This window comes from Giraffa tippelskirchi, chromosome 13 (assembly GCF_054371585.1).
Source record: "Giraffa tippelskirchi isolate mGirTip1 chromosome 13, T2T-mGirTip1v1.2.pri, whole genome shotgun sequence".
Taxonomy (NCBI): domain Eukaryota; kingdom Metazoa; phylum Chordata; class Mammalia; order Artiodactyla; family Giraffidae; genus Giraffa; species Giraffa tippelskirchi.
Window position 1 is genome coordinate 61,995,601 of NC_137287.1, and position 15,685 is coordinate 62,011,285.

The following is a 15,685-nucleotide window of genomic DNA, read 5'->3' on the forward strand; positions in this document are numbered from 1 at the left end:
TTTGATTTCCCTTTTGATTTCTTCAGTAACCTGTTATTTAGAAACAGTGTTTAATCTCCATGTGTTTGTGTTTCTTACAGTTTTTTCTTATAATTGATATCTAGTCTCATAGTGCCATGGTTGGAAAAGATGCTTGATACAATTTCAATTTTCTTAAATTTACTGAGGTTTGATTTGTGACCCAAGATGTGGTCTATCCTGAAGAATGTTCCATGTGCACTTGAGGAAGTGTATTCTTCTGCATTTAGATGGAATGTCCTAAAGATATCAATGAGATCCATCTCATCTAATGTATCATTTAAGACTTGTGTTTCCTTATTAATTTTCTGTTTTGATGATCTGTCCAATGGTGTGAATGAGGTCTCCTACTATTATCGTGTTACTGTCAATTTCTCCTTTTATGTCTGTTAGTGTTTGTCTTATGTATTGAGGTGCTCCTATGTTGGGTGCTTAGATATTTACAATTATCATGTCGTCCTCTTGGATTGACCCCCTGATCATTATGTAGTGTCCTTCCTTATCTCTTGAGATATTCTTTATTTTGAGGTCTATTTTGTCTGATATGAGAATTGCTACTCCAGCTTTCTTTTGCTTCCCATTTGCATGGAATATATTTTTCCATCCTCTTTCAGTCTATATGTAGCTTGAGGTCTGAAGTGGGTTTCTTGTAGACAGCATATATATGGGTCTTGTTTTTGTATCCATTCAGCCAGTCTGTGTCTTTTAGTTGGAGCAGTTAACCCATTTAAAGTAATTATTGATATATATGTTCCTATTGCCATTTTCTTAATTGTTTGGGGTTGATTTTGTAGATCTTTTTCCTTCTCTTGTATTTCTTGACTATATAAGTCCCTTTAACATTTGTTGTAAAGCTGGTTTCATGGTATTGAATTCTCTTAACTTTTGCTTGTCTGAAAACCTTTTTATTTCTCCATCAATTTTGAATGAGATCCTTGCCGGGTACAGTAACCTTGGTTGTAGATTTTTCCCTTTCAGTACTTTAAATATATCCTGCCATTCCCTTCTGGCCTGCAGAGTTTCTGCTGAAAGATCAGCTGTTAAACATATGGGGTGTCCCTTGTATGTTACTTGTTGCTTTTCCCTTGCTGCTTTCAATATTCTTTTCTTGTATTTAGTCTTTGTTAGTTTGATTAGTATGTGTCTCAGCATGTTTCTCCTTGGGTTTATCCTGTATGGGACTCTCTGTGCCTCTTGGACTTGATTTGACGATTTCCTTTTCCATGTTGGGGAAATTTCAACTATAATCTCTTCAAAAATTTTCTCATAGCCTTTCTTTTTCTCTTCTTCTTCTGGGACCCCTATAATTCAAATGTTTGTGTGTTTGATATTGTCCCAGGGGTCTCTGAGACTATCCTCTGTTGTTTTCATTCTTTTTACTTTATTCTGCTCTTCTGAAGTTATTTCCACCATTTTATCTTCCAGCTCATTGATTTGTTCTTCTGCTTCAGATTCCTTCCAGAGTATTTTTAATTTCAGTAATTGTGTTGTTTGTCTTTGTATGTTTATTCTTTAATTCTTCAAGGTCTTTGTTAATTGATTCTTGCATTTTCCCCATTTTGATTTCAAGGTTTTTGATCACCTTTACTATTATTATTCTGAATTCTTTTTCAGGTAGTTTGCCTATTTCCTCTTCATTTATTTGGACTTCTGTGTTTCTAATTTGGTCCTTCATTTGTGTAGTATTTCTCTGCCTTTTCATTATTTTTTTTTTCTTTTAAACTTACTGTGTTTGAGGTCTCCTTTTCCGTGGGTTCAAGGTTGAATTCTTTCTTCCTTTTGGTTTCTGCCCTCCTAAGGCTGGTCCAGTGGTTTGTGTAAGCTTCATATAGGGTGAGATTTGTGCTGAGTTTTTTGTTTGTTTTTCCTCTGATGGGCAAGGCTGAGTGAAGTGGTAATCCTGTCTGCTGATGATTGAGTTTGTGTTTGTTGTTTAGTTGGGGTATCCTGCAAAGGGTGCTACTGGTGGTTGGGTGATGCCTGGTCTTGTATTCAAGTGGTTTCCTTCGTGTGAGTCCTCACTATTTGATATTCCCTAGGGTTAGTTCTCTGGTAGTCGAGGGTCTCAGAGTCAGTGCTCCCACTCTAAAGGCTCAGGGCTTGATCTCTTCATGTTCTTCTTCATCAGAGTCCTTGAGCAGGTTCGTTACTTGTTGCAACAAAAAGAAAACCCACCAACGGGGAACTATGGGCATCTCAGTAAGAGGGTGTTAGAGTGTATAGCACAGGGAACTCAACCTGGTGCTCTCTGGTGACCACTTTAAGCACAAAATCAACATCACAACATCACAATAATGAGACAAACTGATATCATATACCAGTTGTTAGTGTTTACAAGGAGAGACCAAGTCAATGTGATATGTTTTCTACAAGAATCCAGCATCTGTGGTAGTTCTTAAGACCTGTTAAGTTTCCACTTTTTTTTGCAGACACAAGTCACGACTTGATGATACTGAGGGTGTCAGGTTGGACGTTCCACTCTTTGTGTGGGAGACCCTTCTCTTCCTCTTGGTATTAACCACAGGCAACATCTTCAAGGGAACAGACATCTGGGGTCCTCAGCCTTGGCTACCCATGAAACCCTCCTGAAGGGGCTGACAATCCAGATCCCAGATGTGTGGAGCCAGACACATCTCGTGGAGCCCTTAAGCCCCTTCGGGGGCCTCACAGGTGCAGTACAGCTAAAATTGCTGATGCACAAACCACACACGTGACTTTGGAGCTGGCACCTCCCAGACTCAATACCAAAGTATCCAACTGTCACCCAAATTTCCTGCTGGGCCTCCAAGTGTCTGTGTCACAACCAGGGGCAGTGTGAAGTCATCCCCAGGGGAAGCACTGAGCAACAGAGTCGGAGGCCCAAGAAACCCACTGGCCCCGGAAGGCAGGTCTCAGACTCCAGGGAGGCTGGGCTCCAGGGCTGGAGTGGGTGCTAGGTAAAAGGTCTCCAGGCTCCCACTCCCCTAGCACCTCTCGTTCCTGGCATGAAGCTCCCAGGGCAGAGTGGCTTGACCAAGGGCAGAACAGTGGGGTGAGTGCACACACGGTCCCCTAGCTGTGAGTGTCCACCATGGGGTGATGCCCACTGGTCACCACCACACCCTCTATCACCAGTGGAACAAAGGAAGACGCTACGGTCCCATTGAGGTCTTAGAGACATGTAACCCATAGGAGACATGCAACCCACCCAACTCTCCGGGTGGGCCCACCTCCTACCTTCCCCCTGGAGGGGACACTGTCCATAGAAGACCATCCCAGTCTCCACTGCCTGGCGGGCCTAACTCACTGTCACATATGGGCATGTGCAGGAAAGGGTTTCTAGACCTGGAGGCCTGGCTCAATGGAACAGAATGCATCTTATTTAGAAAGCAAACACTCACTGCACATGATGGCACAGAGAACTGTTGAACGTGGATTCTCCTTAAATGAGTACAGAGGCAAAATATCCCAGGTTTTTCATAGTTAAGCCCAGATCCCCAGCAAATGGGTCTCTGTAACTTCAGTCAAAGATTCCTACTACAATGCTGGGGGGCACACTTCAGGGAAAACCAGTGTTCCGGCCCTCCCACCTCTCACTTTAAAATAAGGGAGCTGAAGCCCAAAGGGAAAAATTTTAATCCAAATACTCCCCTTCCTCCCTTAAACCCCACTTTACAGCAGAAGCCCAAAGCGAAGGGTCTTCACTCTCACCCTCCCCACTGGGGGAGGTCAGAAGCCTGCTGTCCTTGCTCCAGACAAGCACACTTCCACGGTGCCAGGCTTGCTCTCTACTGCAGCCCCAAGTCAAAGTGGGACCTGTCACATCCTGACAGTAAAATTCAAGCAGAATTAGGCTGGGATGGAGTCCATACAAGGTAGGAAGGTAGAAAGCATGCACAAAAACAAAACTATGCTTAACTTACAATTTCAAGTAATTGAAAATTTTGGTCTTTTTTGTAAATGGTAGTATACATAAATATTTTGAACACCTCTACACTTTAACTCCCAAAATCACATTTTTAAAAGACTCCCTGAGTAGTCAGTGTCCTCCCCCTGCTACCATTCACAGGCCCCACAACCAGTTAGCCAGCAGGTTAAGGAACAGAAAAGACATTCAGTAAAGGAAAAATGTGTATACCCACCATTTAATTGTATACTTGAGGTTTGGTTGACTGACTGTGCTATCATCTAGGAAAATAGTCGAGCAGGAGCTGTATTTCCTCGCTATTTGTCCTGGAGGATGCTACAAAAACAATGGCAACAAGACAAGAACAATTAAAAAGGGGCTCAAAATTCTTCCAAGGAACATCATCCCCTTCACCTTGAGACCAGCCTATAGAGGAAAAGTGTCTTACTGAGAAATGTTAATACTACCAGAAAGTACAGCACAAAACTCACTTTTTTCCTACAATGGAATTCCATGTTCTTTCATATAAAAAAGTCACCACCACCATTCCCGGTCCCAAACCTCCATCAGCTCAGCATACTCCCAAAATCGAGCATCAAAGGGTGTGCTGCAGAGTCCATAAAAATCACTGAGAAGCAAGAAGCGTGTGCTCATCACACCAGCAAAAGCCCATGCTGCAGAGGGCAACCTGGTGTGAGGTGCCAGAATCAAGACAGGAGTCCACAGCACCCATTTTTTTCTACCCCTGAGGAACAGTTGACTCGTGGACCATGGAAGATGCAGCCACTGTTAATTTAGAATCTCCTACTCTTCAATTTCAGGAGGTGAAGATGTAAAGAAAAAAGTATTCCTTCTTTAAGGGTAAAATACATTTTAAAGGTGACAGTTATCTGATGCTTTTGAAAATGTGACCAGTGGATAAGCTTCAGGTGGGGTGCCTGTGGCAGCTGTGCACCTGGTTCTTTAAGGCTGTGTAAATTTTGAGCTCTTTGGAAAACTTTAGAACTAAGAACTATACTTCTAAAACATACTGTTAAAGAAAACAGAATTTAAATTACACTCAGATGACATCTAATTGAATAGTAAGTAGATTTTTGGCAATTATGTGGGCAACGTGATTAGTAGATATCAATCTGGATCATTCTTGCTCAAAGCATGCTAAAAAAAAAAAAAATCAAATCATCCAAATGAGTTTCGACTGGTCTGGTTGACAATCAAAAGTGTCTGTTTTCAGCAACCAAAACAATTAATTACTTAAGGATAACAACACTGCCCTGACTCACCTGCCCACCCGCAGGAAAGCCCTCAGTACCCATGGTTTATCAACATGAAGGGAGCCTTAAAGCTCATCAGAGACCAAATGCCTTGTTTAACATTTATTTCTTATTAAATAAGGTTTCCCATGTAATAAGGGATTCCCTTGTGGCTCAGCTGGTAAAGAATCCGCCTGTAATGCGGGAGACCTGGGTTCAATCCCTGGATTGGGAAGATCCCCTGGAGATGGGAACGGCTACCTACTTCAGTATTCTGGCCTGGAGAATTCCACGGACTGTATAGTCCATGGGGTCGCAAAGAGTCGGACATGACTAAGCGACTTTTACTTTCACTTCCCATGTGATAAAATTATGGAAATATGCAACAGCCTGAGAAACAGAAGACAGTGACACAATCTCCCCTCTTGCTAATCGTCACTCCTTGGGGCATACAGTTCCTAAAATCCCCGCCAGAGGGCACTGCACCACCGAATCACTATGACCCTCTTGAGCGCTGCTTTTACGAAGGGCATGTGGGTCAGGGGGAAATAACCAGAGTCAGGGAATTCAAAAGATAAGACTTGTTCTTGGCCAATGTGTTTAGGCACACATTGTTCTGTGCCTGTGTAAGATAAGGGCACCAAAAAAGCCTGTCAAGTTCAAGTTACTTGAGGGCAATTTTAACATGGCATTTTTCATGTCTATCAAATTAATCACAACAGTTTCACTAAGACAAACCAGAGGGATTAAAAACCATTTTGATCTCTTTTGTAGGTCAGGTAGCAATCACACTTAAGTCACAGACAAAAACTCGCAATCTAATAACAGTTATTAACATGTGTGGCAAGTTTTAAAAATCCTTATGAAATTTTCCCCACCAATGGAAAATCTAGTATAAACAGAAACCTCAACAGATATACTTAACACAAAAATTCAGTAATTAGTTGATATATTAAAGAATCTTTAGAAATACAAGAGAATTATTATTTAGGAATAATCACAACAGTGAAGCAAAGAACAGCAATGACTGGCTTGTATTTGTGAGGTTTCCACTGTTTCCTCTGACACAAATTTCCTCAAGATGAAAACGTGATGGGAACAGCCAAGAGTAAGTGGTTTCCCTAAGAAAACATGAGCACTAGAGTTAAGGAGAGGAGGTCGGTGATGCACCAGGTCACAGAGCGGGCACTTCCTCGTCCTCCTTTCAGGAGTAGCAGTTTTGGGGTCACAGGGTTAACTGGAAACCAGCACCCCCAGGGGGGCCGGTCCTGGCCTGGGGATCCCCCAGCTGTTAGTCTGAGCCCTCTATCACTAAGGGCTGGTGTGCCAAAGGGGGATGCCAACTCAGCTTTCTGACTCTTTGCAACCCCATGGACTGTGGCTCACCAGGCTCCTCTGTCCATGGCATTCTCCAGGCAAGAATACTGGAGTGGGTAGCCATTCCCTTCTCCAGGGGGTCTTCCCAACCCAGGGATGGAACTCGGGTCTCCTACAGTGCAGGCAGATTCGTTACCATCTGAGCCAGCAGGGAAGCCCCCTTCAAACTATTTAATAATTTCTAAATTGAATAGAAGTCCTTGGCATTGTTATAATGGGGTTAAGTTTGAAACCCTATTTGGGCATTAAGTCATTTGCTGGATAGAAGGGCTACAAGGTTCACAGAATGTATACTTCTCTTGATCTGACATCCACACCCCACCAAAAAAAAAAGGCTGAGAGAACAAGGATCCCTCCACAGAAAGGCTCCTGAGCCCAGGGCAGCTCCCCTGCCTGGTTCCTGGTTTGAACTCTCGTGTGGCAGAGGCAGGCAGGGACCGTGCTCAATAAATGTGTGTTCTATTAAGAGCAAAGCTCCCAAAGAGGCAAAAGCAAGGTTTAGAATCTTTAAAATTTCAGTTTCTGGATCACATTCACTTCATTCCTTAAGTTCTATGGCTTAATACTTATGAAAAAACGATATCTGTACTTAAAATACCAGGAAGACTTTGATCAGTTTTGCTACTGAACTTGGAAAAGTAAACAAAATTTACCTACAAATCTAATGAGCAATAACAATAATAACATCAACATACTCAGATGGTGCTAAAATCACTTTTGCAAATCACCTTCTGTTCAGTCCACTAGGTAAACAGGCGGACCAGGAGTCATTCTACGAGATCAGACAACTATGACTTCAAGACTGTTTCAAGATCCCCCTTTTATCAGCTGGTAGATTTAGGGCTTGAACAAAATTCTTTTGGCTCCAAGTCCAGCTACAAATGTGGCTCTTGCTAAACTGATAAAGAACGCTCTATATTCCTTCACGAAGTTTTTACAGCTACCACCTGTCTCAATATTAAGACAAATAACTGATTATTTTGCTGAGGGTGAAGTAGGCTAGCCATTCAACTCCTGACTCACTCTGTTTTAATTTTTTCTTTAACTTAGAATGATCAATTCCCTTCAGGTACGCTGTCATCAAGGGGAGGAGAATGTCACGGAAATATTAGGCTAAGCAAAAGATGTGCATTTTCCCTAAGTTTCAGGAGAGAGATTTCAGACTCTCAGCCACCGACAATGCTACCCACAATTTATAATCAGAGACTACTGCATTTTAATTCAAAGAGTCATTAAAATAGCCAGCCAAAACTTCAGCCAATTTTAAGCAAGCTATGAACTTTAAATAAAGCCCTTTACACAATCCTTGCTAAAATACCTGTGACTCTATTGTAATGTATTAAATTTTCCTGTAACTGCTGATTGGATAATTACATCTAAAACATAGTGCTGATTAGAATATTAATCTTTATAATTTGCCCTGGTTTAACTTACGTTAAAACTCCCCCAAAGGGTTTATCCTCAAATAGCTTCAAGATTTAAAACGTATTAATAATTCTTTCAGAAGAAGCTCCTTTTACTTTGTCAGTCTCTCTTGGCAGTTCTCAGCCAGCAAGCGGTGCCCTCTTTTCCAGCCAGGGGTTCCTTCTTTTGGCCCCTTCTCTGAAGGCTGCATCCAAAGTCAGCTTCCATCACTTGCTAGACTGTGTTACTGTCCTGGAGCCAGAAAAAACCTTGTTTCTCTCCACCTGGTGGAAGCTATTTCCTGTTGTGACCATCAGCCCTCACCTTTCCTCACATGGCTTATCTACATCCACTGCTTTTTCTTAAATAGTAGCCTCTTTAAAGATTGTCTTAGCAGCATGTACTAATAAGCAGGTTCTTCAGAAACTTGAAGGGTAAAATTAAAAGAAACAACATCCCTCACAATAAAGCAAATAAACACAATGGGTTTTATAAACAAGGGCAAAGAATAACGGTCATTCCAGAGTTCAACAACAAAAGAAATTACAAATGTTAGTTGGGGCCCCAATTCAGAAAACAGTGCTCTCTGTCTTCAGATAAAAAGCTAAACAACTTGTGTCCGGGTGGCGCTTGGTATGACCGTGTGAGGACTGAATAGCCCAGGCCAGCCCCCTGGGCCCCAGGCTGGCTCCACTGCTCAGCTGGCTGATTCTTTGTGCCTCACTTTCCCCATATGGAAGACTGGAGTGACACACAGTACCTCCTGGGCACAGTAATCAAGCACATTAAACTAAAGAACAGAGTCTGGCACAAACATGGTATAAAATGTTCGCTCCACTGTACTGATGATTATTATTACCACTTATCGTCTCTTTATTGCCCTAACTTATGACACTCAAGTGTCTCAAAACTTGAAAAGCACAGCTGGTTTATTAGCCTAATTGAACCTGCAGGTACTTCCACTCCAATTCGATTTCAGTTGGTTGAAACAGCACATTCCAGTGGCTTCTCCCAGCGTGGGCAGAGCTGAGATGCTACTGTGCAATGCGGTCTGGAGGGCATGCTGCTACCCGAGCATCTGTTACATAAGGCAGCACAGAGATTTCTTTTACAGGAATGAGCACATTCCAACAACTGTGCTTCTGCTCTTTGTGTCGGGGGGTGACAGGGCTGGCAGGGGTAAGGGGACACGCTGAGTCAGGGGGCACAGCGCGAGACAGGTGCCAGAATGGCACGCCACAAAGCGTGAGTCGTGGGGCACGGGGGAGACACGTGGGGCGTGCGGCTGGCACGAGGGCAGGCCTCCCCTCCAGCCCACTTGAATGGGGCTGCAGTGACCAGCAGAGGTGGTCTACAGGCTCCTGGGCAGATGTGCTAACCGGGGAGCAGTGTTCTAGTGCCCCCGGCACGTGAGGACTTACGGAATGGGGTCAAATCTCTCACCTCTCTAGGTCCAGGCAGATACAGCTTTCAAAAAAATCAAAAAGGGCATAGCAATTTTCCACGTTTTCCTTAAGACACAGCTCATAATTTCACAGATGCTTCACACTGCTGCGGCAAAACTGGAGAGGGCCAGGGAATAGGCTGTGAACTTCTGTAAGAATCTGATAAAAACTACAGGGCTTCTCTCCAACCCTGAGACCACTGCCCACGAAGGACTCACCAACCTCCTACAGGCCGAGAGTGGAGCCCTTTGGGTGCAAGGGTCTGGCTATGAATTTCCTTTCAACTGCATTTTGCCCAGATTTTCAAAGGGCAGAAGAGGCAATGCTGTGGCTTTAAGTCTGCTTAGCACAAAGCTCCAGTGCCAAGTACTTCAAGATTCACAAATACTTAAATGCAGACAGTTTAGAAACCCTGAGAAAAACCCCTGAGAAATCAAATATATCGTGCTCGTTTTCGATATGAGAATTGATGGCATATGCTTATTTGGTAACACACCTACTTCATCAAGAGGCCTAAGTTTAGAGGATTAGGAGGTGTGGTCATAGATCTCCTGGTGGCCGAGCACCACAGTCCTGGGGGGGCAGCTTGAGGTCACCTCCGGGCAGGGGTGGAGGGAGGCTGGCTGTACCCACTGATCAAAGGAGAATGATCAAGTATCTTTTTGCCTGACCAGCAGAGTAGGGAGATGCTGCTCAGAATGGCCGAAAGGCTAGAGCTGGGTTTTTTAAAATTCATTTTAAAATTCAAGTGTTGTCAAGTTCATCCTTTCTTAGAGCATCGAAAGAACAGACAGACTCTACTGGACCTATAAACAACAAGGGGGAAGAAAACATGTGCTTGCTTATTCAAATAGGACTGAGTTAGGAGAGAGTCACTTGGGGGAAGGGAGGCAGGAAAGGACCTGTGGGATCTGATACCGCACTGTCCACGCACACCATCCCAGGAGCAGCAGCAGCCCAGGGCTTCAGGTCACACACTGGCCCCGGCAATAAATGCCAAGCCGTGCCCGTCCAGCCACAGGTGAAACAGAGCATGAGTGCCCTGCAGCCTTCTTCACACTCTTCCACGTGCAGACAAGATTTACGGACCACTTCCCCACCGCATACACAGTGTGGATGGTCTCTGGACAGTTATTACGAAGAACAGAGGGGAACAGCTCTACTTACATGGTTAATGAAGAGACTCTTGCGCTTTTCTCTCACTGTGAAAACAAAAGATGCAACAGAAATGTTACACGCCTGCGTGCTAACCCCTGGCAGGTTGCTGAGGATGGGCCTCTCTCTGCGTTAAGGTCCCATCCTTCCACCAACCAACATATCCAGCTGCTCAATTAGGACTTAAGAAATGCAACCTGCACACATGCAGATGTGACCTCTGATAAGAGAGCAGAACATAAAACCATGCACACCACAGCACCCAACAGAATCACTGCGCCATAGTTAACCCAGGGGTAACAGCTTCCCAATAATTAAAGAAAACAGTAACTAGTAAAGCTCATAAAATTCTGCCTGCATCCACTAATTAAGATGTTCAACAAAAAGCAGGACTATTTATTTCTAACCAAAACAGACCCATAAAGGTCCATACTATTAGGGTGAAATATGACACAACTTAGTGACTGAACTACAAATGATAACAATACTACCCATAACTGATTAAAATACAGGACACTGGATGTCAGAAGCATCACTGGAAACCAGTTACTCTCCGTGCTGGTGCTGGGGGGCCTCCCAGAGCACCCTGCCCGCTCCAGGGAGGCCAAGCAAACTCACAACAAAAGCACTGCTTCTCAGAGGCCGTTCTCACACTGTTGTCTGTGTGGCGCGGTCAGCACCCCACCTTGGCTTCCCAGACCTCAGTGTTTCTCAAAATGGGGGCCCTCAACCTCAGAGATGTAGAGGGGAGAGACAGGGAACCCAGAAGAGCTTTCTAACAACCTATTATCACTGAGTTTTGCATTTTCTTTCCTGAAAACTCCCTTCTGAGAGTATACAGAGTAAGAGTTCAGTCAGGAAGATCCCCTGGAGAAGGGACAGGCTACCCATTCCAGTATTCTGGGGCTTACCTGGTGGCTCAGACGGTAAAGAATCTGCCTGCAATGCATGAGACCCAGGTTTGATCCCTGGGTCAGAAAGATTCCCTAGAGAAGGGAATGGCAACCCACTCGAGTATTCTTGCCTGGACAATCCCATGGACAGAGGAGCCTGGTGGGCTACAGTCCATGGGGTGTCAAAGAGTCAGACGCAACTGAGAAACTGTGCATAGCACAGAGTAACAGTTGGACCATAAAGAAGGCCGAGCACTGAAGAAGTGATGCTTTCAAACTGTGGTGCTGGAGAAGACTTCTGAGAGTTGCTTGGACTGCAAGGAGATCAAACCAGTCAATCCTAAGGGAAATCAACCCTGAATATTCATTGGAAGGACTGATGCTGAACCTGGAGTGCCAACACTTTGGCTACCTGATGCGAAGGGCTTACTCACCGGACAAGACCCTGATGCTGGGAAAGACTAAAGGCAGGAGAAGGATGATGGAAGATGAGATGGTTGGATGGCATCACTAACTCAATGGTCATGAGTTTGAGCAAACTTGGGGAGATAGTGAAGGACAGCAAAGCCTAGCATGCTGCAGTCCATGGGGTCACCGAGTCAGATAGGACTTAGTGACTGAACAACAACACAGTAATCAATCAACAGTTAACAAGCAGGTCACTGGAGAGGACAGCAATATATTTAAATCAAAAGGAACATGAGCTGAAAGGAAAAGGCAGGTGAGGCTCTTTCACTGAGTGTGGATGTGAGGTCCTTGTCTGTGTGTTGCTGCGCCTGGTGTGGAGAAGAGACTCGTGGCTGCTCCAGAGGGCACACAGATGCTGCAGACCCCTTGTCCACTTTTTCCAGGCTCCTGAGTGTGTCAGGTCAGCCCAGGTGCCACCAAATGACAAGAGCACTGGATACGAGTGATAGTCATTCACAGGGCTGGTGAAGGCTTTAGGGTGTACTTTCCAGAAACTCCTTACTTTTAAGGAGCTCCCACAACCAGGTGAGAAACTCTTACGCATAAGTGGACTCGAATTCCTTACTGTCAACAGAACTGAAGGAGAATAAGACTGAATTGCAGCGATTAGGAGGGACTCTGGATGATAAATCCCCTGGAGTTTTTGACACATAAACCAAGTAGCGTAGAACCTATGGATTCTTCAGTATTTCACTGTAAACATATCCCCTGAACAGGGGTGGCGGGAGGAAGACCCTAGTGGGCAAGCAGAGGGGAAGAGGAGGAGGAGGTGGCACAAGAGTGTTCACTCTGCAGGCTGGGAGACAGGACACTGCACAGAGACGGTGCCGGTTCCTCTTCCTTGTTTTTAACCTGTGAGACTCAAGTAGATCCTTTACACTCAAAGAGAGGACCCAGCATTTGAGGAATGAAGCGAAAACAGAAGGGTGAGAGTTGCCAACACCCCAATGATCGGTGGAGGAGAGGAGGGTGAGAGGGCAGGGGTAGATGCGCATCCCTGACTCACACCCGGGGATCCTGTGAGGTCGGAGGACCCTGCCATCTGTCTCCCCGTGACAACCTAGCCACGTGTCATCCACTTAAGAGGCTCTAATGCCATTCCATGTGAATCTAGGTGAAAAGTTTCTGATTGATGTTGGTCTGTGCCCTGAATTCACAGGAAGCAAGAACCGAATCTGAAAGTGTGCCAGCCATGTAACTTGTTTTCATAGTATTAAATATTAAGTGCAAAAACTTGCTTTTGATTCTCATTTCTCACTGTCCCAAACCTTCAAACCACTGCCACTTTCCTGCCTGGCAATACCCTCCCTTCTCCATGGGCTCCCACTTCACCAGGTGAAGAAAAAAATGTCTTGCTTAGTTTCCACCAAAAACATTCAAAACTTATCTCACAAGTATTTGATGCCTACAGTGATTTCTTCTTATGCCTGGAAGCACACTTTAAAAAAAATAATAAATGCACCAAATTCTCTCAGATCTCGTCGCTAGCCTGCTTAAAGCAAGATCACCAATATTATATTAGCATTATGCTACATGAAAGTTGTCACCTAGCCTTAACTGAGGAGTTATCAGTTCTTAAAATGAACTGTCTTAAACATGTTTGATTATTTTTCTAGTCAACTTAACTTAGGATCTTCTCAAAATAAGAGCTTAGCAATTTGACAAGAGTCACAGCTAGAACCCCCAGGACCTCAGCACTGTCACTACAACATCATTTAACAGATTCCTCCACTGCTCTTTTCTGCAGGAACGGGCTGTGTTCACGGTATTGTGTGTTTTCTCTCTCCTTTGTAGCCAAGAGCCAGGGAACAGTGACATAAGTCAAGGGCTGAAAAGAAGAGAAAATCCCCCAAAAGAAATTCCACGCCACAGAAACAGCTTAACACAAGTATGACAGAAGGAAAACATCTACCCCTAGTGTACAGGTTCAATTTGGCTCTCAAATGACACAACTGAGATAATGGTGTTTTTATTTAGAGTTGTATTATGATTTCTTTTTACCTACTATCTAATACTTCTGATCTTTAGAGAATTTATGCAAATAATAAATTTTTAAAGGAAAGTTTCTCATTCTCAGAGTAGAAACTGCCTAGAACGATCCCAATGATTGGCAAAATGAGGACAGTTGCTTCAAACAGTAAATTCTAAAAATATAACTTACTATAAAGTAAAGAAACCCCAAAGGGTAACCACCCAAACATCCTTAGTGGTTACTAAAGGGGATTCTATCTTTATCTTGAGAATCACAGCGACTGAAAAATCAAGACAGGCTAGTTACCAACATAAGTCTTTAAAAAAACAAAAAGAAAGAAGAAAGAACCTACCGTCTGTTTGAGATTTACTGAGGAATATCGTGCTGGCCCGAGGATGGTCTGAAGGATTGAATTCCATGTTCAAATCTTTAAAGAAAGAAAAAGAAGATATATGATAAACCCATCTGATAACTAAAGGGAGTCAAGATTTTCAGTTTTTTAAACCTTAGATTACTAAGACATTCAAGGATTCTGGAAGAAACCAACAGTTACTGTGTTAATAGATTCTTCCAGGTTCAACTTCAAACACTTAACTATTTAGAAACTTGAGAAAGTCATACATAAAAATTAGACACCTGGCTGGAGATCTATTAGCCAAAAACTCCATTTTCTTTTCAAAAGTCTGTTCTGCACCCAGTATAACTACAAAATAGCAGGACAAAGTCCTAACATGTAATTAAGGAGAGGTATGTGCGAAAACCAGAGAAGGCAATGGCACCCCACTCCAGTACTCTTGCCTGGAAAATCCCATGGACGGAGGAGCCTGGTAGGCTGTAGTCCATGGGGTCGCTAAGAGTCAGACATGACTGAGCGACTTCACTTTCACTTTTCCTGTTCATGCACTGGAGAAGGAAATGGCAACCCACTCCAGTATTCTTGCCTGGAGAATCCCAGGGATGGCGGAGCCTGGTGGGCTGCCGTCTATGGGGTCGCACAGAGTCGGACACGACTGAAGCGATTTAGCAGCAGCAGCAGCAGCAGCAGCAGCAGCAGCAGCAGCATGTGCGAAAACTGATTCATCTAAATCCACAGTTAAGCGAGTGGTATTTCCTTGTTAAATGTGATTAAAATAGGATATCTCAGCCAAATTGGTATCTACACACTCTGCTTAATTAAGACAGTTATTTTCTGAAAAGGCAAAATTAATCCTTTAGAGCAAAAGCTCACACTGCCCATCTGTGGGCATAATCGGGGCCACAGATGTGTTTTGTCTGATTCATTTATTTTCTTTCTTTTTTAATAAATTTGAGCCCATGTATAATTTCTGTATTTCAAACACATATCACAAAGGGAAAAAAAATTGTATTTCCAGCTTCTCTTAAGAAATCAGATCATTTAGCAACACTGGGCTCCACCCCAATGGTAGGAACTGGCAGGACCTAAGACCCCAATGCCCAGTCCTCACCCTCTGCCCCACCACCCACTCCTTGGGGCCGTTCCTCAGTTCCTCCCCGATACTGGCATCTGCCTTTGTAATCTTGCCTTAGAACAGTCTCCAAGGGCTACAGGCTTGTCCAGTATAAACAATCAGAATCCCATCACCGGGGAGTTTTTTCAATTAAAAAAAACTCCATACGGAAAGAATGGTTAAGCAAAACAAAAGAGTAAAGTTACAGGAGGGAAGAGAGAAGACCAAAATTAGTGGAAAGTCAGAATGGTCTTCAAATCAGCTTCCAACATCACAGTGAAAACTTTTGAGTTCCATTATTTCAATAAATTTGCAAAGAAATCTAATCAACACCAACAAAAAACA

At 43.7% G+C, this 15,685-nt stretch overlaps 1 protein-coding gene across 8 annotated transcripts in view; it reads right to left on the reverse strand.

Moving 5' to 3' along the window:
- CCNY (cyclin Y) overlaps nucleotides 1-15,685 on the reverse strand; it is a 114,544-nt gene that overhangs the window by 20,348 nt on the left and 78,511 nt on the right. For 7 of the 8 annotated variants that reach the window (XM_081554251.1, XM_081554257.1, XM_081554252.1 and 4 more), the window contains 3 exons: nucleotides 14,224-14,298; nucleotides 10,551-10,585; nucleotides 4,140-4,240 (listed from right to left, as the gene is read on the reverse strand). In XM_081554251.1, coding sequence (XP_081410377.1) covers nucleotides 4,140-4,240; nucleotides 10,551-10,585; nucleotides 14,224-14,290 — 203 coding nt within the window. In that variant the 5' untranslated portion in view covers nucleotides 14,291-14,298. The remainder of the gene's footprint in view (nucleotides 1-4,139; nucleotides 4,241-10,550; nucleotides 10,586-14,223; nucleotides 14,299-15,685) is intronic. The other variant, XM_081554254.1, reaches the window with a different exon arrangement.